The sequence below is a fragment of the Octopus bimaculoides genome, chromosome 6 (genome assembly GCF_046866305.1).
Source record: "Octopus bimaculoides isolate indiv1 chromosome 6, ASM4686630v1, whole genome shotgun sequence".
In the NCBI taxonomy this organism is placed as follows: domain Eukaryota; kingdom Metazoa; phylum Mollusca; class Cephalopoda; order Octopoda; family Octopodidae; genus Octopus; species Octopus bimaculoides.
Window position 1 is genome coordinate 114,912,411 of NC_142933.1, and position 25,000 is coordinate 114,937,410.

Here is a 25,000-nt window from a genome sequence, read left to right on the forward strand (position 1 = left end):
ACAATCATAAGATTGGAACCTTTGGTCAAGTTGTTAGTAGTCCAGCACCTTAACTTCACACTCATTTTGTCTTCATATCAGTGTGCCACTCAAAGAACTAAACGTTTTTCTCTCTGAAATACTCATTGTTAAAATGTACAATTGCAATATCAAATGCCCATTTTTTACTCCTATCAATTAAATTGAAATCTTTGGTTAAATTGTTTCTTATTTTATTGGAAAAATATTAATGTTACCACAGATCATTAGTCTATTAGTTGTTGTTCTGCAGTAAAGATTCAAAGATTCATCTGCTGATATTCTTTGATTAGGCTTCCGGCAATAACAAGACGTTGAATTTCACTTGTTCCTTCATAGATTTCAGTAATTCTTGCATCTCTATAATGGCGTTCTGCAGGCATATCAGAAACATATCCCATTCCTCCAAGAACTTGGATTGCCTGCAACAAACAACAAAATATATATATATAGATACACACACACACACACACACACACATATATTATAGTATACGGTGTCATGAAGGTAAGATCAATAAAAAAAGTACTTCATCTGGTGAGAGATAAATGTTATTAATGAACATGATATATTTTTATGAACTACTAATAGCTTCATACAATGAAAATGACAAAGGCAGCATTTTATAACACATCTGGTACCTTCATGCAATCATGTATATGCTATGTGAATGCAGCCTGAAGATTGCATGAAGGCACCAGATGTGTTATATAATATTGTCTGTGTTGTTTTCATTACATGAAACTATTAGTAGCTCATAAAAATATATACTGTGTTCATTAAATTATTATGTATGTATGTGTGTGTGTGTGTAGATAACCTTCTTATCGCCAGTGCTACTGTTGAACTTCATCATCAAGATTTGACTCGACTTTGTCAGCGTTTGCAGTCCTATTTCAAAGTTAACCCAGTAAAATGCGTGTTTGGCACACACACTTTGGAATTATGTCCATGTGTGAGGGTGTTTGCTGGGTTGAGATTGGCTGCATGCATGCGCATGAGACTAAGGGTGTGTCATATATTTGATGTATGTGGGGGCGGGGGATGCATAGCATGGGGAGTTGTTACAAGAAGGTGGGTGGTGAGTTGAGGCCTGATAGCATATGAGCCTGTAGTGAGAAGATGAAACTTTCTTGCAAAAGTCTAGAGGTTACAGATTCATTGTGCAAGGCCAAACTAAATACAGTAAGATCATCATCATCATCGTTTAACGTCCGCTTTCCATGCTAGCATGGGTTGGACGATTTGATTGAGGACTGGTGGAACCCGAAGGCTACACCAAGCTCCAATCTGATTTGGCAGAGTTTCTACAGCTGGATGCCCTTCCTAACGCCAACCACTCCGAGAGTGTAGTAGGTGCTTTTACGTGTCACCCGCACGAAGGCCAGTCAGGCGGTACTGGCAATGGCCACGCTCAAAATGGTGTATTTTATGTGCCACCCGCACAAGAGCCAGTCCAGGGGCACTGGCAACGATCTTGCTCGAAAGTCCTTACACATGCTGCGGGCACAAGTGCCAGAAAGGCGACGCTGGGCACAGGTGCCATCCCAATTTCGCTTTCGCTTGCCCTAATAAGTCTTTGCAAGCTGAGTTTAGTGTCCAATGAAGGAGACGACGTTGGCATGGGCGCCAGTCGTTGAATTTAGTTCGATTTCGATTTCACTTGCCTCAACAGGTCTTATGGAATGTTTCACTGAGCAGAAATGATGGGAAATGGGAGTATGCTTCCAGAGATGGATGTGCTTAGTGAACCGGTCAGTTAGATGGTGACCAGATTGGCTAAAGTATAACACCCCACAAAGAGTACATTTGATAGAACAGATAACATTGGTGAAGGCACAGGAGAAGGAGTTAAGTACAGTGCAGTAGTTGGATCCTGTGAGGAAGGTGTTATTGGTGATGAACAGACAGGTTTGGTAACCAGGCCTGGAGCAAGTGAAGGATCCAGTGTGAGCAACACAGGGGGATGGATGGGAGCTACAAGTCAGAAAGCTGTGTAGGCTTCTGGCATTTTGAAGGAAAGGGGTGGTAGGTTGAGGGAAGGGGGGAGGATGGTAGGATCAGAGTGGAGAAGTCAGGAGGTCTATAGAATTTTCTGGTGAGGGGATATTCTTTTATTCTTTTACTTGTTTCAGTCATTAGACCATGGTCATGTTAGGGTATTGCCTTGAGAAATTGTAGTCAAATGAACCAATCCTAGGACTTATCTTTTAAGCCTGGGACTTATCCTATCAGTCTCTTTTACTGACATAAACACACCAAAACTGGTGGTCAAGCAGTGGTGAGGGACAAACATAGACACACACATATATACAACAAGTTTCTTTCAGTTTCAGTCAAACAAATCCACCCACAAGGCTTTGGTAGGCCTGAGGCTATGGTAGAAGACACTTACCCAAAGTGCCATGCAATGGGACTGAACCCAGAACCATGTGGTTGGGAAGCAAACTTCTTACCACACAGCCATGCAGTTGGGAGTGGGGCAGGTGCAAGAAGAAAGGGCAGAGGTGTATCCATGATAAGCGAAAAGATGGGTCAGTTTATAATAGCCTAAAACACTGTTACTCAATGTTTCATACTTGGATATACCCAAGCAATCAACAGATCAGATAGTACCAAGCTATTCAGAGAAGTCAGGATTTATACGAACAGCTCATATATGTCCCTTCTGATTTACATGAATAACATGTTGTCATATCATTTGTAAATGGCTTGGATATATCCAAGTATGAAACTCTAAGTAAGAGTACATTATTTACATTATTTACAATTGATGGATATTTGTCCTCATCTTGTTTGTTGCTAACACAACGTTTCGGCTGATATACCCTCCAGCCTTCATCAGGCTGGAGATCTATAAAAATGAATACCAAACTAAAATAAATATTGAGGGGGAGGGTCAATATGCTTGACTAAAACCTTTGAAGTCTATGCCCTAGCATGGCTACAGACCAGTGACAGAAAAGAGTGAAAGAACAAACTTAATTTCAAAGTAATTAACATTTTTTTTTTATTGAAATCAATAAGTTATAACTTACCTGGTGACTAACAGCAGTTGCAGCTTCTGAGGCAACTAACTTAGCCATGGCTGATTCCTGTAACAGTGAAAAACTTGTTAATGAATTAACATCAACTGATTTGTCTAACATGACTTTCTCTGATATTGAACAACTCTTACAAAATAGTGTCTTGTTGCAGAAAAATAAAACAGTTGTGTTGAAGGTTAGATCCTTTGTTCACTTTAATGATTACTACATTGGAACCTATATTTTCAAAATTGCAAAACTCATGTGATCTCTGCCTTGAAACCAGATGATTCACAAATGTAGTGACAGATTGGCCCTGATCAAGAAGATCTATGATTGAGGGAGATTTATTTATCTCTTGTTAGTCAAATGATTGCAGAGAGGTTCTCAGCTGTCTACTTTCCAAACTGACATGGGTTGGACAGATCATCAAAGTCCAAGTTAATTCTTTATTCAGAGTTCTTGCCCTCCGAGATGGATTGAAGGATTATGCCTCATTCATATGTTTCATCTTTGGCTTGGTTGAATTGTACAAACAAGATGTTGTCTTTCAATCTGTCTTATAGGGTATCTGGATAAAGAACCAACTTGGGCTGTGAAGAGCCATCCAACCCATGCCAACATAAAAAGCAGATGTAAATTTTCAACTTAAAACTCAGTGGCCGATAGTTGGATATTTGATCTTCACAGTTGCTTACATTATTATCACATGTAATGGACAAGTGATAGAATTATAGTTAGAAATAATGAAAAGTACAGAAAAATCTCCAAACAGCACATGTAACATATGATCATTTATTAGTTATTCCATAACTCAATGAATTGTTGGGACATTATTGAAGATTTCAGTTTTATATAGTGTATCTAGAATTAGCCAACCTATCAGAGCTCTTCTTTTCCTAAGCAATATATATGGTAGAATTTTAAATCAACTTTACATGTTAATTATCAATCACACTGTCAACCCACAATTTAAGGTAATAAGTTTATCAACTAATGGAATCTATTATAGTTAGGTGCATTTGAGAGTTAAGAGGGTTGGTTGTGGACACAGTATAGTGTTAATGATGAGATAAAACCCATACTTTTTTCACTAACAGCATATCTTTTTGATTCAGATTATTGTGACTATATTAAAACAATTTCATAAACATACATTTCAATACTAGATTTCCATTATCTTTCACAGTATATTCATATAATCTTACCTTTGAATAAGGTCTTTTGGCATCCTTTAACATAGCAGCTCTCCATAAAAGAAGACGAGAAGAATCAATTTTGGATGCCATGTCAGCTAATTTCATCTGTAATACAAACACACAAACGGTCATATTATATCGCTTCAAAATATTGTTGTACATTTTAATGTTTTATTCTAATTCTGTGTAAAGGTAAATATTTTCTCTTTCAGCTATTATTCCTACACAGTTTGATCTTTATTCCTTCCATGTTAGGACACACATACATATGTACAAGTATACATGCACATACACACATACTCATTGACTATATTCCCCCCTAAACAGTTAGGAAAGAAATTTATCTTTTAGAGTACACACACAATCCTTTAGAAGTAAAATATGTTTAAAAGTATAATATACCTGAATAGCTTGTAATTTAGCAATTGGGGCTCCAAATGCTTCTCTTTTTAGAGAATATGCCACAGCACAATCCATTGCAGCCTAATAGAGTAAATGAATACAGTAAGGAAATAGATAAAAAATGCATCTAATCCCAAATTTAAAGAGACATTGAAATTTTTTAAATTTTTCTAAAAATAATTATAAAAGAATTCAATAAAAAGAGCTGACTGAACCAAAATAAATTGATAAAAATTTTTACAGTAAAACAATTTTACTACATTTGCAATGGTTTATTACTTTTCTGAATGTAAGACAGATACAGGGTAGTTTGGACTCTTTTGTCTTGTTATAGATGGCCTCTGTAGTGCCAATGATTCAATATACCCAGACTATGTCGTTATACTACAAGGTCCAGTTTTTATTGCAGTGTGGTTGCTTGTGTGCCTCAATGGCCCAGAGAGCTATGCCAGTAAAGTGCAAGTTCTTAGTAGGGCCTCCCATGCCAGACAGGTCAAAAGATAGAGACCAGACTAATATGGACCATCTATCTCTTCCCAGAGGTAAAAATGGGTTTGCATAGGGCCAACACCTCTACCCAGAAAAAAGCAAGGTTACAGAAGCATCAATGATAATTCAAAATCAACAACACCCGAGAAGTACCCCACCTTTTTACTGAGCGAGTGGCTCTGAAGATAATCCAGAGTCGTGAACAGTGGAGAAAAGTTGTTGATGGCCTATGCTTTTTAGGAAGTGAAGGGCTTAACCAATAAAATAAAAAAATATTGTCAAGTGGCTGGTGATAGGAAGGGCAATGAGCTGCAAAAACCATGACCTAAAAATCATGACATACATAACATTAAAGTTTTACAGTCTTCTTTATTGCTGCATGTAGCAGACAATGAAGACTGTGACAAGTGATGAAATACTGTAAAACCTATCCTACCCACGTCATCATGGAAAAATGGACATAAAAATAATGATGTTAATGATATTGGTGATGATGATTTAAAATAAGCACAACTCTGACATATTTGATAAATAATTAGTTTATATTAATCAACTGTAATTACAGTTTATACCATGTATTACAAATACATAAACATTTTTTAAATGGCTCAGTCAGGGGAGAAATACCAGTGCATATCATCCCTTCCAGGACCTCTGTGACTGGTGTGAGGAAAGGAGGAAGTTATCTTTAAACCAGAGACCTGACTCAAATATTTGCAACAAAGTGCATCCTACTAAAGACACCTAAGGACAAGATAATGGTGTTAAACCAGGCAACACATTATGTTTACAATCTAAAAACATAATCTATCTCTAAGCCAAGTTTCCACAAAGTATCTGCCAGCCAAATTTCATTCATAAAGTTTTGGCTAACCTGAGGTTATGGTAGAAGACACTTTCTTAAGTTGCTACACAGTAAGATTGTATCAGAAATCTCATAGTTCTGAAGTGAACTTCTTAACCACACAGTTATACCATGAACAAAAGATAATTTATAGTTTACCTGAGCTATTCCGACAGCTTGAGCAGCAATACCAATCCTACCTGCATCAAGAACTTGCTGAAAAATGAATTTTATATTCAATAATTTTAAGGTATTAAACATTGCTGTATAAAATATGTAAACAACATAAAACTTTTGATCACGAAATGTAATCGATCACAAATATTTACAGTTTACTTTATATTAATGGAAACTTACCATAGCAATTTTAAAACCAGATCCTTCTGGACCAAGGATATTTTCTTTAGGAATTTTGCAATCCTCAAAAATTAAATTACATGTTGAAGAACCTCTGATGCCAAGTTTGTCTTCTCTTTTCCCACGTGAAAACCCTTCAGAAGATGTTGGTACAATAAATGCACTTATGCCCTGTTTAAAATGATAAATATAAAGATTACTTATACCATCTGTAATTACATTTAGTTTTGTAAATCCTAAATATTATTGTTATTTCTCATATCATGTCTCAAAAGAAAACTAATACTTGATAAGAATAATTTTTTTGCCTGTATCATATGAAACAACTACGAAACTTAATTAGAAATGCTTAAAAGAATATATATGTAACAGTAGTGGTCATCAATTTGTAATCAATGCTTATTATGGTGCAATGTTGGGATCACCACTTTGTAACGACAGATATTAGTGTAACGGTTGAGTCACCAATTTGTAACGGTAGAAGCTTATTTTTGTAATGGTTGAAATTAATTAGTATACAATAATATGGAACGTTGGAGTCATAATCAGTTTGTAAGGATTGGTTCTTCATTGATTGCCATTATGTAAAGATGAAAGAATGGTGATTGAAGTTGTGAAGAAAATATTTATTTTACCATTACATTGTAAGATACCTTGCCTCAACGGGCAGGTGATAAAATCGTAATGCATGCAAAGTAAAGACAGATGTAGATTTTCCTTGTATAGTTTGTGTTTGTGGTCTCGTCATTGTGTAGTAGTAATTATAGATAGAGATGGAGTAAAGTTCTAAGAAGAAAGTGAGCTGAGCTAGTGATAGTGAGAGAGTTGAGGGAAGTTGTCTCGCATAGTCGCTGATTGCAACTTTCTTTTTTCCTCTGGCCATTTGTCTTTAGTGGCTGTCTGCTTGTGGTCATGATTCTAGTGGTCCGTTCACTAACTGATGGTCGCTCTCTCTAACTCGGGTTCTCACGAACTTGAGTTGTCACTAACTGACTAACTTTTGCTTGGGGGTTCTTGTTTATATAACAATCCAGAAGGATAGACATATCGATGAGAACAATAGATTCCATTGGTGGTGACTTGTTATCTTAATTCTAGCTTTTGGTGACATAGAAGAGGTTAGAAGGTTCAAGTGGCAAAGACGTTATTTTGCTTAGCTAAGACATCTAGAAAATGTAAACTGCTGTCAAAGAAAAACTAGTGTTTTACCATGAGAAAAGTGCTGCTGAAGTGTTAATTTAAATTTGACTATCTAGGATCAAATCTACTTCATGCCTACACACACACACACATAAATTATGAGTTGCTACATCAATTTTCATTTGAAAATGTATGATATATGGGCTTAAAATATAAATAACTAACAATACCTTGTGTTTCTTAGCTTTGTCTGTTGTTGCAAAAACCTGAAAGAAAATATTCAAAATACCTATAATAAATTTAAAAAACAAAAATACTCTACAAGTAAAATGAGTAAAGCACTATATGTCAGTCATTCATCGAGACCACCAAAATTATCTATTGCTAGAAAGATGAAATTTTAAAAAATAATTTGTTAGAGAAATAAAACATCTATATATAAGCCAATAAGATATCTATATATAAAGTGAGAGAAGACTGTGAGATAATTAGATATACAGACTGAAGGACAAATTATATAGAGGGAAAGACGTTTTATACCCACACATAGATACACTTTTATACATGCACCCTCCGCCACCTCACCCTCCCTTCCCATAAAACAGCGTTCCCACCTGATCCCTAACCATTTTCCCCAACCACTTTTTCTTATACTTTTTATTTTGCCCAATACCTTTTCTCATTCTTTTATTTTTTTCTGATGAAAGACAAATATCTGAAATGTCATGAGATTGTCTCTTCTTTTTAAACATTAAACTAATACAACATTTCTTAAAGCTTGTCACTTTACTGTTCTTCCTTTTATGATCATTGCCTAATGTATACACACACACACATACAACTTAAATTCAAAGGACAATTCTCACAATTTTTGTAGGCCTTCTTAGATTGGCTACATTTGTGTTCAACTTGAACTTTAAACAATTGACAACATATTGTAAAAATAAAAGTCAAGAGAAAGAAAACATCATGCTTTTTTTTTTAATTTGGTTGGTTGGGGTGAGGGCTACAGTCAAAGTTATCTATAAGCGATAGCCCCACTTCGTGCATATGAATAGTTTTACAATGTGGGTCACACTTGATATTTGTATGAGTTGGTAACTGATTAGAAGTGAAGTATATTCTGGCCTTAAAGAAGAATCTTTTCTTTGTAATGCAGTTTCGGCAATGTTATATAAGTACAGTTGTTATAAGAGTTCCTCATGATTTGTAATGATTTTGATGGTTTTTAATTGTGGCTATTAATGAATAGAAAAGATGACAAACTAAAGAAGACTGTGACTATGCAACAACAAAACTTAGTTGTACTCATATGTCAACCCACCTATAACCAAAGATTTTTTGAACATAACCAAAAAAAGGTAGTACACATCATCATCCAGTGAGAGAGATAACAGGTAATAGAAAGAGAAATAGAACTCTTGCAGAGGCTGATACAATAAAAATGATGTGGATGAAGAATAATGATTAAGCAAATACTTACAATTGATGCTGAAGCTTCATAGCCATTGGTGATCCATGACTTGGTACCATTTAGCACCCAATGGTCACCATGCAGGTGTGCAACTGTCGATGCTGCAGCTGCATCACTCCCATTACCTGAATGATAAATACACAGATTTAAATATAATCTTATCACTAAGTCTCATGCTATAAATTCATAGAGGTCTGGCTCACACAAATAAAAAAGCAACAAGCAAGAACTGTAGGTGTACTAGGAATAAAAGGAATGTTTAAAACACCATCATTTAACAGCCTTTTTCCTCTGTTGGCATGGGTTGGAAGTTTGATAGGAATTGGTGATCCAGAGGGCAGGGCTGAGTTCCAATGTCTGCTTTGGCATGGTTTCTATAGCTGGATGCCTTTCCTGACACTGATTACTTTACAGAATGTACTGGGTAGTTTTCTTTTTTTTTTATTTCATGGCACCAACATTTGTGAGGTTGCCAAGTACTCACAAGACAAGACCCCCACTCAACTGAGTGGAGTATAGTATTGAAGGATGTGAAAGTATGAAAGAGGGACAAGAACAGGTGTCTTAATGAAGAGGTGAATACATGGCTTCCTCAGCTGGAGAGAGAGAGAGAGATGGTGAGGGCATACACTCAAAGTTCAAGATGAATATGAGAGAGAGAGAATAGGGATAGAGGAACAGAAAAGGTGAGTGAGTAGGTAGGTGTAATAGAGTGAGAAAGTGTGGACAGGCACAACAGGATTGTACTACTCTTGCCTTACTTTCCTCCAATAGTGGCTTTTTTTTTTTTGATAAGCATTTCTCTTTTAGGACTGAATTGATTCTTGAAGACTTTCTTGAACTCTAATGATTATCTTTGATTATCAGATAAATCATCACTATATAAATCATATGCAAAAACTCAGTTTTCTTATAACACTTTAGCCATTTTCAGGAAAGAACTACAACTCTAAAAATATTTTACATAAAATTAACAAAAGTTAGAAATAGAGTAGATGAAAGTGATGTATGCTGAGTGAATGATCAACTTATATCTCATTAGACAAGAATATGGATAGTATAAGGGTCATGAGTTACTAAGGTCCTTGGACATCCTATTAGCTTTGGCATCAAGACCAAATAAACAAGTTGGCTCAACAGTAAGTAGAGTTAGTTTTCTTTACCCAAAGCTCAAGACAATTATCACAGAATATGATACCGTTTTCTATAAACAATCTACAACCAAGAAAACTTTAATATATCATGTAATTTTTCAATATTACCTCATCATTAAATGATATACTATGGTATGTAGTTAAGAAATGTGATATTTTCTTAGTTATTATCACTTATTTATAAGGTGGTGAGCTAGAAGAAACACTAGCATGCTGGACAAAATGGTCAGTGGCTTTTTGCCTGTCTTTATGTTGTGAGTTCAAATTCCACTTAAGCCAACTTTGTCTTTCATCCTTTTGAGGTCAATAAAATAAGTAACGAGTTGAGCACTGGGATTAATATAATTGACTAGACCACTCCTCCAAAATTTCAGGCCTTGTGTCTATAAAAGAATGGATTATCATCTATTTATATGTTCCCAACTTAATAGTTAGCTCTTCTTAAACTTAATAAATTTCTCAGTTATCCTCGATATACTTAGGTGTTTTCTTGACCTTGACCTAACACTTTACAAGACACTCTTATCTAATGTACATAAAAAGTTTTATTTTTTTATTTAACTGCATTACATAAGTCATTCTTCTCATGAAGTAATTTCTTGTGTCTGTACTTCTCATATACAGGTTTAGTGGGTTCATTTCATGCCGTATGTTACAAATTGCTTGTCTTTCAATTATATGACAGAAATCTCTTCATTATTTGCACTGGCATTTTAAAACTTCTCCAATAAAACACAACAAACACTCGATGACATACTAACACTTTAGTTAACATTTGAAATATCTACGTAGTCGAGATAAGAAACCTATTTACAACTTCATTGTCCTTGTATCTCCAATAACTCTACTGTCACCATTATTATCAATTTAATGTCACATCAACTGAAGGCAAATGTGTAGGTTTAGAAACTAATATATTTCTATCTTTTATCACAATTACTTGACTTCTTTCACTCTTGTTTTCACCTTCCTTAATGTACAACAATTTTCTACAATTATAAAACCTGCATAACAATTAATCAATTTCTCTGCAACTATGTATATAAAGAAAGACATTTTTTTCAGTTTATTCAATTTTTAAAATTATTTTCATAACCCTTTCATTTCTATATTCCTAATAAGATATACTATTCATATGTTTTAATTAATTTTGAAATAATCTGAAGTTTTAAGGAATTTAGTCAAATAATTAGTATTTTCATGATTAATTTGGTTTTTGGAACATAACTTAAAAAGGTTCTTACATATCAATTATGTTTTAATCTAAAGCTGAAGGCTTCAAAACAAGAATTTTAGTATCAAAGATATCAACCAATTTGAGTTCGAGGATATAAAATCAGTTTCTTTTGAATCAAAGAACTCAAGTGGGTTGATATCAAACAAGGTTAAGTAAATAAGGTTATCTAATGAAGGCTATTATCAAAGGAGACATTTTACCCTAAAATGATGCAGATATGGCAGTGTAGTTAAGAAGTTTGCTTTGTAACCATGTGATTCCAGGTTTGCTCACACAGTGTAGCATCTTGAGTGAGCACCTCCTGTTATAGCTTTGGTTGGTCAATGTCTTAGACAGAAACTATACAGACACAAGATACAGACATAAGGTACAGCATGAAATGGTGAAAGTTAATCTCAGCATATTGTTGAGCATTACAAAGGAAATGACCAGGATCAGCAACATGGTGAGATGCTGTGATGTAACAGACTTGTCCAAACCATACCCTCATAAAAAAAAATAAACCAGACATGTAATGATAAATGGTATAAAGGAAATATAGTAACAAAGATAATAACAGCCAGTTCAAATCCATTAATAGATAATTACAAATTTGGTACTTTACTCTTTTGTAATGAAGTAATGATCTCCAACCAAGAACATGAAATTGCACTTTATGGAAAGATTCCCCAACAACTGAAGTCTTTTTATAGCAATTATGAAAGTTGTAACAGACTAAGTTAATAGAGGAAACTATATTTATGTTCTGGTTATATTTACTGATTTACGTAAAGTAATTTCCAATTAACTGGGTATAAGAGAAATGTGTATGAGTTCTGTATTGCACTCTATGTCTGAGTTGGTATGGACATGTGATCTATGTGGAAGATGATAGACAGATAGAGTGTCAAGCAGTCTAAGTTAAAGGAATTTGCAGGAGAATAAGACCAAGGAAGATAAGGGAAGAAACAGTGAAAACTGATCTCAGGAGGCTCGTCCTCTTGAAGGAGATGACAAAGAATTGCAACAATGTAACAGATCTTCTCTGATAGAGAAAGCCTGTTCATAATTGTGTTAGAAATTTCCACTATAACCATTCAATTACTGCATCTTGTTGTAAATTTGGACTCAGCATGCAATAAATCTGATAATTTTAATGAGATTTAACAGTAAACATAATCAGCAACACGTTACCTGGCTCACTTAAGGCAAAACACCCTATTTTATCTCCGTTTATGTAAGGTGAGATGAATTCTTTTTTCTGTGATGAATTTCCAAAGTCTTTAATTGGTGCTAAGTAAAGAGACTGAAGATTAGAATAAAATTAATCAGTTGAGAATTTTTTTTATCATAATATATCAATAAACTATTTTTCTTTACTCATTAAAAATAATTTGGCATTTCTAAATTTGAATGGATGAAATGAGTTTACTGAGAACAACTGTATATTAATATTAATGTTTGAAATGAATTATTAGCAAGTAGTTTGGAACTCCTGAACTAATCAACCAGATAACTTACGTTTGTTTACACATTTTGATTAGTAAACATTCTTATCTACAGATGCAAAAGCTCAACGTTTATTCAACTTCTTTACCTGAGCTGGAACTTGGTTATGACATTTGCTCTTTTTGCATTCAGTTATGATTTTACTAATTTCAATCATTGAACTGTGGTCATGCTGGGGCATCACTTTCAAGAATTTTAGTCGATTTATCATATCAATCTCACTATTTATTTCAATCTGGTTCTTCTTTTAAAATAATAAATAAATGGCGCCCTTTTAAAGCCTAGCCAGGCTCATGGGCCCAGTTTCCCGGTTTCTATGGCGTATGTGTTCCCCAGCTGGACGGGACGCCAGTCCATCGCAGCATTACTCATTTTTGCCAGCTGAGTGGACTGGAGCAACGTGAAATGAAGTGTTTTGCTCAAGTACACAACGCGTCGCCCGGTCCAGGAATCGAAACCACAATCTTACGATCATGGTGCTGACACCCTAACCACTAAGCCACGCACCTCCACGGTTCTTCTTTTAACGATCTCTATATCGTAAATGGCTAAGTTAGCTTTTAACATAAAGGGAAGCAACTTGACACACTTTTACACAATCCTATACAAACATTCATGCAACTATTTATATATGTGCATTATGTGTATTTGTGTGTTTGTTTGTGTACATGTGTGGCCTCGTGTTGGGCCCATGGTTGAGGGGTTCAGCAGCTTTGATAATGCGATCACTGCCTTCCGGTATTGAAATAATCTGAAAAGGGGTCTTTTCCAGCCTAAAATGAATTATTCTGTTAAAAACTTTGACGACCTATATTACTTATATCATCCATTTCTCTGTTAGCAGTGTGACTACTTTACCAGGTCCAGTACTGTTACATACCTTTAAAATTTGACTAAGGTTAACTTCCAACTTTCCTCTAGTAGATAGCATATGCCTACACTCTGCTACTTTAACATTGCTATAATCTCTCCCAGTGCTACCTTATATATTGTGCCAGCAATACAGCTCAAAACATGTCATCAAATATACAAATGATGAGATTGTTATTAGTCAAGCTTAAACTATTCTGACATTTGAAGGTGTGTGGCTCAGGGGTTAGGGTATTCAGCTCATGATTGTAAGGTTGTGAGCTTGATTCCCAGCAGTGCATTGAGTCCTTGAACAAGATACTTTATTTCATGTTGCTCCAGTCTACTCAGCTGTATTTCAAAGGGTCAGCCTTGTCGCATTCTGTGTCATGCTGAATCCCCCCTGAAAACTATGTTATGGGTATGCATGTCTGTGGAGTGCCCAGTCACTAATATATTACATGTTAATTTCTTGAGCAGGCTGTTCTGTTGATCAGATCAACTGGAACCCTAGTTGTTGTAACTGACAGAGTGCCAATTTTATTCTGACATTTACATAAAGGTACGTATATCCTCTTGATTTAACTTGATTTCACAAACTCCTTTTTGTAATTTATGACATCATATGATGCAATCTAACTGAATAAACTAGGCACTGAAAAAAAAAAAATTAATGATTTCAGTGAACAATAATGAAATATTTATAACATTGCAGTAATAAGCTTTTTTGAGAATCTTTAAGAAGGCAAAAAAAAAAAAAGGAAGAATTTTGAAAACTTACATTATTGACACTCATGATAACTCCACATGTAGCACAACCACGACTAATCTCTTCCATTGCTATAGCATAAGCAAGAGTATCTAATCCAGTGCCACCATCTTCTGAAGGTACAGTAATAGCCAAAAGACCAAGGTCCCCTAGTTTTTTTATCTGAATGTCAAAAGATAAATTATTATACATAAATATGACTATGTTAGCATACACACACACAAATATATATATACATACATACATTATATATATATATATATATATATATCTGTAAAAATATGTGACACTTATTCAGTAGCCATGATAAAACTCTGAGTGTCACATATTTTTACAGATAAATTCTTCTATTTACATAATATCGAGGTCTCTTTCTTTCTTTTATTGTCCTTTCTATCGATATATATATATATATATATATATATATATATATAATCCATATAAGAAGACAAAGAGATGTTAACACATTTTTAATGATGAGTTACAATTGTTTCTGTAGTAACTCTGCTTTCAGCACCAGTTCATGCAAAAGTTCCAAGTGAAAATTTACATATCATCAAAGATCATTAAAGACATGTTGAAGTCTTTCTCTGTCTTTTTGTTTGGACTATATTTCACTCTATGTTAAGCCCACACAATTGTTTTACTGTTGTAAAACCTGAATTTTCTATACCTGAAAAATTTTGATATTCATCTGAAATCCAACAATGAAGGTAGCATAAAGCTCAGGTTGAGTGCCGCATTGGAAATACCCTATTTTTCTACCCTCCCAGGACTTTATATAAATATATATATATATATATATATATATTTTTATATATAACGTTGACCACTAACGTGGACAATTAATGTGCTAGAAATAGATCACATCTTGTGTCTATTAAGACCTAAATTGTTCTCAACATGAAATATAGCAGAATTGCTATATTTCATGTTGAGAACAATTTAGGTCTTAATAGACACAAGATGTGATCTATTTCTAGCACATTAATTGTCCACGTTAGTGGTCAACGTTATATATAAAAATGTACCTTAATCCCCTGAGATTGCAGATACTATTTCTGAATCTCTTTGATTCCTTAAATGTGCTAGCCTCCTGGTAATTAATCGATATTAATTAATATATGATTAATTACCATATTTTATAATATATATATATATATATATATATATATATATATATATATATATATATATATATATATATATATAGATAGATAGATAGATAGATAGATAGATAGATATATATATAGATATACATCATCATTGTTTTCAAGTCCAATGCTCTCTCTGGGATCACCCTCACTTGTTTCCAAGCAAAGTTATATTTATCCGTCTTTTGCAGCTGAATAGCACAATGGCTGGACATATTTCCATAAGGAATGGAAAATGAACAACACCACTTGTATGCTGGTGATATTTGTTTACAATTAGACAAGCACAGGTGTGGCTGTTTGGTAAGAATCTTGCTTCCTGACCACATGCTTCTGGGTTCAGTCCCACCGTGTGGCACTTTGGGCATCTTCTACTATAGCCTTGGGCTGACCAAAGCCTTGTGAGATGATTTGGTAGATGGAAACTGGAAGAAGCCTGTCATAGAAAACTCCGAATGAAAATGGAGTGGCAGGGGGTTGCTATGGTAGATATGTGAGGGCATGGAGAGTGTGTGGGTAGACATGAAAGGGAGAGTAGAGGGATCAGCAATGGGTGGTGATCATAGGTGGGGAGAAGGGGGATGTTGGGAAACAAAGTTGTGTGGGAGTTTTGATATTTAATACCCCCCACTAAATTACATCTAACATTTGGAGAGATAAATTGAGAAACCTGCTCTGCTGGGAACTTCTTTGATTTGTCAATTTCAGCAGCTACTGGCATCAACTCTTTCTCAGCAAACCCATGACATGTTTCTTGCAGCATTTTGTGTGTATCTGGAAGATCCACTAAGGATGAGAAAGCTCTTGCAGGTACTCCTGAAATAAAGGGAAAATACTGCATATATCATCATCCTTTAACACACACACATATATATATATATATATATCTTACATCTATATATATAAAAGAGAGATTCTGTCCATTTGTATGTTTGTTTGTCCCACAAAGTGAAAGTAAATGGTTCAAGGGAGGCAACACTAATTGTGCACAAACCTATGAGGAACTGCATTGAAGCAAATATTCTCACTGGTTGTGTTCAACATGACACCGTCTTTGTTCCTTGCATACCAGTTATACCATCTAATGTCCCATTCAAATTTAAGCCCTTACAGTTTCCTACCCCACTTTCTTTTGCCATGAGCATTAATAAAAGTCAGGGCCAAACACTAAAAGTTGCTGGATTGCAACTAGGCCACACATATACACAAACACCCTGATTTGAAACTGAATCTCTCAATTCTCCTTGGGCATACAGCCTATTCAAATGTCAAAAGAAACCATGACAAATGAGTCTTCCACTTCACCTGTGGCCTTCTCAGTACCATCGCACAGTCACCTGGATTCCCAAAAGCTATTCTTCTAGCTTCATTCAGGATATACCACCTATTCAAACGTCAAAAGGAACAGTGACAAATGGATGTTCCACTTGACTTGTAGCTTTTCAGTGCCATCGCAGTCACCTGGATTCTGTAAAGCTATTCTTCTATATGATATACCCAGCTTTCTAGCTTCTCAGTTTTAATATGAGCATTGATAAAAGTCAGGGCCAAATACTAAAAGTTGTTAGATTGCAACTTGAAGAACAAACAGAAGTTCGTATAAGAAATCCATCTTTTTCTACTTCAATTACTACATGTTTTTCTCTTATATAATACACACATTCAAGATGAGGAAACCCAAATCTGACTGACAAGACACAGCATTTGTAAATTCATTGGATTATTACTTACTGCAGCCTTGCCTTCCATTCTTGTAATAGAGCATTGGAATTTCAGCAGTAACACTGACAGGACACAGCATTTCCTGATAATTCTGAAAATATCTCTACAGACTGTGTTGATGTTAGAAAACTTGTTTCCATGTTAGTTTTGAAGAAGCAAATTTATTGGTGAATTAATAGTATTTACACTCTCTGAGTGGTTGGCGTTAGGAAGGGCATCCAACTGTAGAAACTCTGCCAAATCAGATTGGAGCCTGGTGTAGCCATCTGGTTTCACCAGTCCTCAGTCAAATTGTCCAACCCATGCTAGCATGGAAAGTGGACGTTAAACGACGATGATGACGATGATATTACTTATTGATATTCCTAATAAAAAAAAATGTCTACTAAAAAGAGAAAGTCAAAAAAACGAACACCAAAAATACACATGATGTGCAATGCTTTTTCTCTATCAAAAAAAATTATGCAATGGCACAACATGAATTGTGCACTGACACAGCATTTGTAATTTCATTTCACTATTACTTACTGATATTCCTAATCAAAACAATATCTACTAAAACAAAGAGTGTCAAAAAACAAACACCAAGCAGGTGCATGACATGCAATGCATTTTCTATATGAACAGTAATGTTCCACTTGACCTGCAGCTATTCTTCTATATGATATCCTCATTTTTCTAGCTTCTCGACCCAAGAAACAGTAAAAGTAATTACCCGATCAATGACAGGTATTACTGTTAGTACATATATATATATATATATATATATATATATATACACACACACACACACACATACATATATACTTATGCATATACACACATATGTTGTCATCATCACCATCATTTTACTACTGCTTTCCATGCTACATTAGTTGGACTGGATGGCTTCCCATGGTCAGAGTCAGTCAGCTCATATTCAAGGGGGTCTGCTCAACTAGACAGGTCAGAGGATTTCATCTCACTTGCATTTCATTTTTGGCTTGGTTTCTATGGCTGATTGCCCTTCCTAATACCAACCTTAAAAAAAAAAAGAGTGCTTTTTTTTATGGCAACAACATTACAGAGGAATTATATCCACGGCAAAACTAAAGGTTCTTAACAACCTTATACTTTACAGCATATTGGATGCATTATTTATAGCAGTACCAGAGAGATAGATATGTCCTTGACTCAGAGGTATGGCAAGCTCTTTTGAATCCATTGCAATTTCAGAAACCTTTCAGTATCATTAGCAGGTATCTCAGGCTCATAAGCATTTCACCCCTTAGCCTGTACACTTCTCCTGACTGTGGCAGCAAGGACTAAATTATCTTCACATGTGGTCTCTTGTCAATCACAACCACCTTGAGCTGGTTTCAGCTGCTATGTGCCAAACTCCTTGGTGGCTTTCTTCAGTTGATTGGGTTCCAGATCAATCTTCTGAAGGAAGCAGTGCACTGTTCTAGCTGAAAAGCTGTGGTAGTTGACTTCAACAGTGTATGAGGCTACATGCCATCCCCTAACAAGGGCCTCATCAAATCCTGGTTTTCGTTAGCTGGTAAGAAGTATTTGAAAGAGCAGAGAATTCTCATGTCACATATAGTTTGAATTGCAAGTGATTAAATAATCAGAAATAATTAATATCTAATCATCAATATAATTTTGCCTTAAGTGACACCTCGGAATATATCAGTGCAATCATCTCTTCTGTATATAATTAATGAAGCTTTTAATACTAGTTGTCCTTATGCTTTGCTTTCATTAAATTTAACATCATACAGCTAATCAATCATGTTCACATCATTTATAGCCATGTCTCTTTGTTCCATCAGATCTCCCTTCATTTCTTCCACACCATCCTATGCTTTTATTAGCACTAATTAAATTACCTAGGTAACAGAAATTGTTGACAACATCCAGCAAGCCATCAGAGTAGTTCATTTCAGGTGTATTTCTACTGCTAATTATTTCAGTACGTGTATCACATTTAAATATCTAATTAATCCAGGACACATATCACATATAAATAACTTTGTTTTTTAATCTTAAGATAGTAATTCATAAATGGATCTCCTTTCTTTTTTCCTTTTAATTTTACCTTTTCCTGCTCTTTGAAACCAGCATTACACATCTGACCTGAATATTTACATATATTTCTGACTACGCATCACATTGTCTATGGACCCTGGGATACTAAGAGTAAGAAATCATTCTGTTCTATACTCTACAGACTTATCACCTAATTTCTATGGCCATTTGATATACAAAGTCTGATCAAAAAGTATCAATAATAGGGCTATAAAAAGAAAACTACCACACATCAATTCGGCATTTAATCTCTTTCAAAGTTGTCCCCTTCTGAAGTCACACCCTTTTATCCAGCATTGTCTCCATTGATGGAAGCATTTCTGGAGCTCTTTTTGGGGGATAGCAAGCAACTACCTCATCACATTCTCTTGGATTTTCTCAATGTATTGAAATCTTGTTCCTTTAAATGGGATTTGATTTTGCCATGACTGTTTTCAAAATGTCTTTGCCTTCCTTGACACAATCAAGGAGATCCTACACAGCTGAAACCCTCTCTTCTTTTTGAGACAACCACACTCTACATGCCTTACTTCCAAGCACTGCTATAAACAATGGAAGTGAGTGAGAGCATTATAACTTAGTGTGCATGCACGACAGAGTTCAAGGTCAATCTGTGCCAAGTGGGTTCACTCTGCACACTTTAGCTCTGTTCCCGTAGCAACAGTCCTGATACTTTTTGAACAGACCTCATATCTATGATTTTTTACTATATTTTCTCTGTAGATTACAAGCTCAATAACATCAGACTTGATTTCAAATAAAAATGCTTGATTAACCTTGACTAGACTTCACCATTTCAATCCAGAGTTTTGTATTCATTTTAAAAAGAATTCTTAAATTAGTTCATCTATTTAAAGAGTATTCCTTTTTCCAATTCTTAAAAGAGTTGTTTTATTTACAATGCAACAGTTCATTAGGTATGTATTCGTTTAAAAAAAAAAAAACTAAAGAAGTTGAAAACATAAAATTTAGTATTTACTTATCTTTTAAGCCTGGTACTTAATCTATCATTGTCTTTTGCTGAACCACTAAGTTACAGGAACATAAACACACCAACACCAGTTGTCAAGCAGTGGTGGGAGACAAACAGACAGACAGACAGACACACACACACACACACACAATGAGCTTCATTCAGCTTCCCTCTACCAAATTCACCCACAAGGCTTTGACTGGCCCAAGGCTATAGCAGAAGACACTTGCCTAAGGTACCACACAGTGGGATTGAATCCAGAACCATGTGGTTGGGAAGCTAACTTCTTACCACACAGCCATGCCCATGCCTTCTTACCATACAGAAGATTTTATCAAACATCATTATTTGATTCATATATGATGTAAATCAATAAGATATAAATCTAACAAAAAAAAACATGTTTATATATGTATAAAACATGTTTCTTTTTTAAAATCAAGAAAGGAACACATAACGTATTTTGACCAGAGCTTGTTTTATACATTACCAGAGCATTAGGCTTTCTTTTATAAAAAATTTACAAAATAGAATAATAAATTATTTTTTCCTGCAGAAGAGAAATCTTACAGTAAAATAATTTACTACTGTCTTCAAAAGAGAAGAAGGACAATATACTATTTTCACTGATCACCTCTTCTCTGTGCTTTCAGTTATCTGTCCCTCTCTTCTGCCATACTTCATCTTAACAGCTCTCATATCTGCTATCATTCACAATGTCCTCTCATATCCACCATCATGCTTCACTCATTACAGCCACCCTTATGTGCCTGCACATCTCCCTCCTAACTACTCCAACACCTTGCACATCAATCCCCTGCTTCCAAATGTATCCTCTCGTACCTACCCTCTCTCCATACTGGGATCTTCAATCAACAACACCTCCACCCTTGTTTATCACTCCTTACTTTCACCTCTACCCCCATCTCTAAACATGTTCTTTCTTGACACTATTTTGAAACTATCCCTCCTACCACAGATCCACTTTCTGTATCCTCTCTTATGCTGGGCTTTTTGCACCTTAAAGGTTTGCTCAAGCACCCCATCATTGCCATCCTTACCTTCTTCTCAGCCACTCCCAGCCTTATATAATGCAAGGTGGCTATGTATCTTTTCTATAGTAAGACATCTGTGTTTGTCCCTTGGCTTCTCAACCTCTCGTATAAAACCAACTCCCCTCTTAAATACTTCCCCAATCCCACTTAGTCACAGGGGCTTTTCCCTGTTTTGTAAGTTACTTGTCAACTTCACTAGTGCCCAATAGCATTAAAAAACACTCACAGTACACACTGTAATGTGGTTGGCATTAGGAAGGTCATCCAGCTGTGGAAGCCACACCAAAAATGACAACGGAACTTGAGGCAGCCCTGCAAGTTATTGGTGCCTACCGAATCTTCCAGCCCATGCTAGCATGGAAAATGGATAATAAAGGATGATGATGCATATAGTCCCTAATATATAAACACATACATACACACACACATATATACAAACATACATACATACCCCCCCCCCCGCCACATATATATATATATATGCAAAGTTTTAAATTTTTTAATTTAAGAGAGATTTGATGCTAATATCCATTATATATATTGGTATATTGGTAACGATTACATAGTTTTCTATGAAAAATTATATATAGATATATATATATAAAGTTGTTATATTTATGTATGTATATATATATAAAGTTGTTATATTTATGTATGTATGTATATATATATATATATATATATATATATATATATATATATATATATATATATATATATATATATATATATACACATAAATATAACAACTAACACTACCATGTTTTACATAAGCATAAATTTATCAGAAGAATTTGACCTTGCTAAGCTGTTATCATCCTAGATTTTGAACCGATATTCAAGTATCAAAGTCCAGATAATAGCTGCTGACATTATTATAGTCCACGTGCTTGTGCATGTGGGTGGTAAAGGAGCAGTATGTTCTGGTTATGTCCCACATTTAGTTTTACAATTGAAACTTATTAAGCTTTTAGCTGAGCAAGTTAATTTTTACACTAAGCTGCTATAAATCCTCTATGCACCAAACTCAGCATGGATACTACAAGATCTAGCCCACCAAAGTATAAGTTATGTTTAAGGTTTAAATAATTTCACCCACTTTGTATGCTAAACAATAGTTTTATGTTGCTCTATACCAGCTTTGGTTTTCTTGACGGAATGGCAGGTTTAAACCTGATGACGTATTCCACAGACTGCAGTAACTTGAAGGCCTTAGTATTCAGATTATTTTGTCAAATGTAATAGTTATTCATACACATTTTATAAAATCTATCCTGTATTATCTCATAACTTCGAGGTTTCAAAGATGTGATTATTTATTTTTAGAATGACATTGCAGGGTAGGTGTCAGAAGCTGGATCTGGCCAGTTTAAACATAAAACAGGTAGAATATATGAGCCAGAATCGGCCAGTTCAAATGCAAAATGGTTAACAAAATTTATGGTGCACAATCAGTATACCTTTGGGTAAGAAATACAGTCCATTCAATGGGATTCCACACAGAGCCATACCAAATTCTTAACTACCAAGAATAATAACAAATTCTAAGACAAGACGGAAATCAAATATATCAAGTGATAAAAAATGGAAACAGTAACACCTTGCAGTTAGGAATTAACTGGATAGATGTCTATCAGTTTTCATGATGAGTGTTCAGTCAGTCAATCAACTGGACCACCTGTTCATTGAATAAATACGCATTTTAGTGGAATGAGCTGTAAATAAACACTTTACAGTACAGACTAGTTGAATTTTACTGTGTTCCTGGCACTAGAGAAGTTGTGTGTGGCAGGAATATAAATCCCCATCAATCTTGTATGAATTATTCAAAATCATTGCGCTCCGAGATGGGTTGTCTGTAGTGCAGCTTGAGAAGTTCTCATCTACTCTATTCCTAACTTGCCATGTGTTTTATGTTTGAATGCCTTTTGCACAAACACACGTAATCATATATATTTGTACATATACATCCATGGTGTGTGTGTTATTTCTTTACTACCCACAAGGGGCTACACACAGAGGGGACAGACAAGGACAGACAAACAGATTAAGTCGATTATATCAAATGGATTAAGTCGATTATATTGACCCCATAACTGGTACTTATTTAATCGACCCAAAAAGGATGAAAGGCAAAGTTGACCTCAGCAGAATTTGAACTCAGAATGTAGCGGCAAACGAAATATTACTAAGCATTTTGCCCGGCGGGCTAACGTTTCTGCCAACTCGCCGTGTGGGTGTGTGTGTTATATTATTATTTAAAACAGGCTGATTCGGCTCCATGAGATTTAAAGTTTCATTGGCTTCTGATGGAAACCTAACACATTCAGGCTCAGATTATATATATATATATATTATATACAATAACAACAGATGGATTGTGGTTCACTACAACTGTTTTTTATTGATGAACAGAAGTGTTACATCATGCAAAAAAAAAAAAACAACAAACACAGCTGTAGTGAACCACATTTTATCTGTTATTGTTTATTCTTCACTTAATTCAGAACCTGCAATTCATTTAGAACTGGAGTTTATAGACAGTGGTGCAATATGTGTATTCATGCATGACCTTCATGACTTGTATATTTAGTCAGCCACTTGTGAATGTATGCATAACTGGAGAACAAATCCACATTTACTTTAGTCAGTACATATTTGTCATTATACATTGTTTGTACACAATAGCTCTACCACTGACCTGACCTTGTGTTTTCACTATTCAAAGAGCTGGTTCCCCCGAATTCTGGAAATTTCATTCATTCATGCATGCATACTTAAATACTGATCTCCAGGATAGAAAAGCACTTGGAAGAGACTTGATTGTTGGATATTGGAACAAGAAGCTAACCTTCTACTGACCATATCTTATCAATGTGTACCAACAAGGTCTCAATGGGAACAATAGCATACAACACTGGTTAGCTCTGGTAGAGACAAAATTGATCCCCAAATGCAGAACCATCCACATAGCAAAAAGCTACTGGCCAATTGCATGCCAGAACTTAATGTATAAGGTATATACAGTATGCTTAAACCTCTTTTTCCAGGACCATTGTGAAACCAATAGCATCATTACAGTAGAACAAACAGCTGGGAAGAAGGGAGTCTGGGGATGTGCCAAGCAATTGTTAATCAACAAAACTGTGATGTAAGAGGTGTGAGAGGAATCAGTAGGGTATATAATACCACTTGCTAAAATCCAAAACCCACTGAAAACTCATGATAAAGATATTGGTACTGACCATGGGATTGCACCTAGAAAGTTACCCTCCCAGGCACAAGTCCGGGCAAGGTTGTTTATGGAAGAACAGCAGTCACCCATGCATACTGGCCTCCTCTCTCCACACCAGCAGTGTTATCCAAGGAAAAAGCAAAGGGGCCGATACAGCTTGGCACCTGTGACGTTGCAACTCATTTCTACAGCTGGAGCAACGTGAAATAAAGTGTCTTGCTCAGGAACACAACATGTAGCCCGGTCTGGGATTCGAACTCACAACCTCACAATTGTAAGCTCGACAATTTAACTACTGAGCCATGCGCCTTCACACATATATATACACATACATATACACATACG

At 35.3% G+C, this 25,000-nt stretch overlaps 1 protein-coding gene across 1 annotated transcript in view; it reads right to left on the reverse strand.

Annotated features, from left to right (window-relative positions):
- Positions 1 to 253: 253 nt before the first annotated feature.
- The window catches only part of LOC106874336 (short-chain specific acyl-CoA dehydrogenase, mitochondrial), a 29,746-nt gene continuing 4,999 nt past the window's right edge, over positions 254 to 25,000 (reverse strand). The window contains exons 2-12 of the mRNA XM_014922038.3: positions 16,271 to 16,416; positions 14,459 to 14,608; positions 12,514 to 12,625; positions 8,959 to 9,074; positions 7,706 to 7,741; positions 6,336 to 6,506; positions 6,138 to 6,194; positions 4,646 to 4,726; positions 4,253 to 4,348; positions 3,057 to 3,113; positions 254 to 440 (exon numbers count right to left, since the gene is read on the reverse strand). Coding sequence (XP_014777524.1) covers positions 279 to 440; positions 3,057 to 3,113; positions 4,253 to 4,348; positions 4,646 to 4,726; positions 6,138 to 6,194; positions 6,336 to 6,506; positions 7,706 to 7,741; positions 8,959 to 9,074; positions 12,514 to 12,625; positions 14,459 to 14,608; positions 16,271 to 16,416 — 1,184 coding nt within the window. The 3' untranslated portion in view covers positions 254 to 278. The remainder of the gene's footprint in view (positions 441 to 3,056; positions 3,114 to 4,252; positions 4,349 to 4,645; positions 4,727 to 6,137; positions 6,195 to 6,335; positions 6,507 to 7,705; positions 7,742 to 8,958; positions 9,075 to 12,513; positions 12,626 to 14,458; positions 14,609 to 16,270; positions 16,417 to 25,000) is intronic.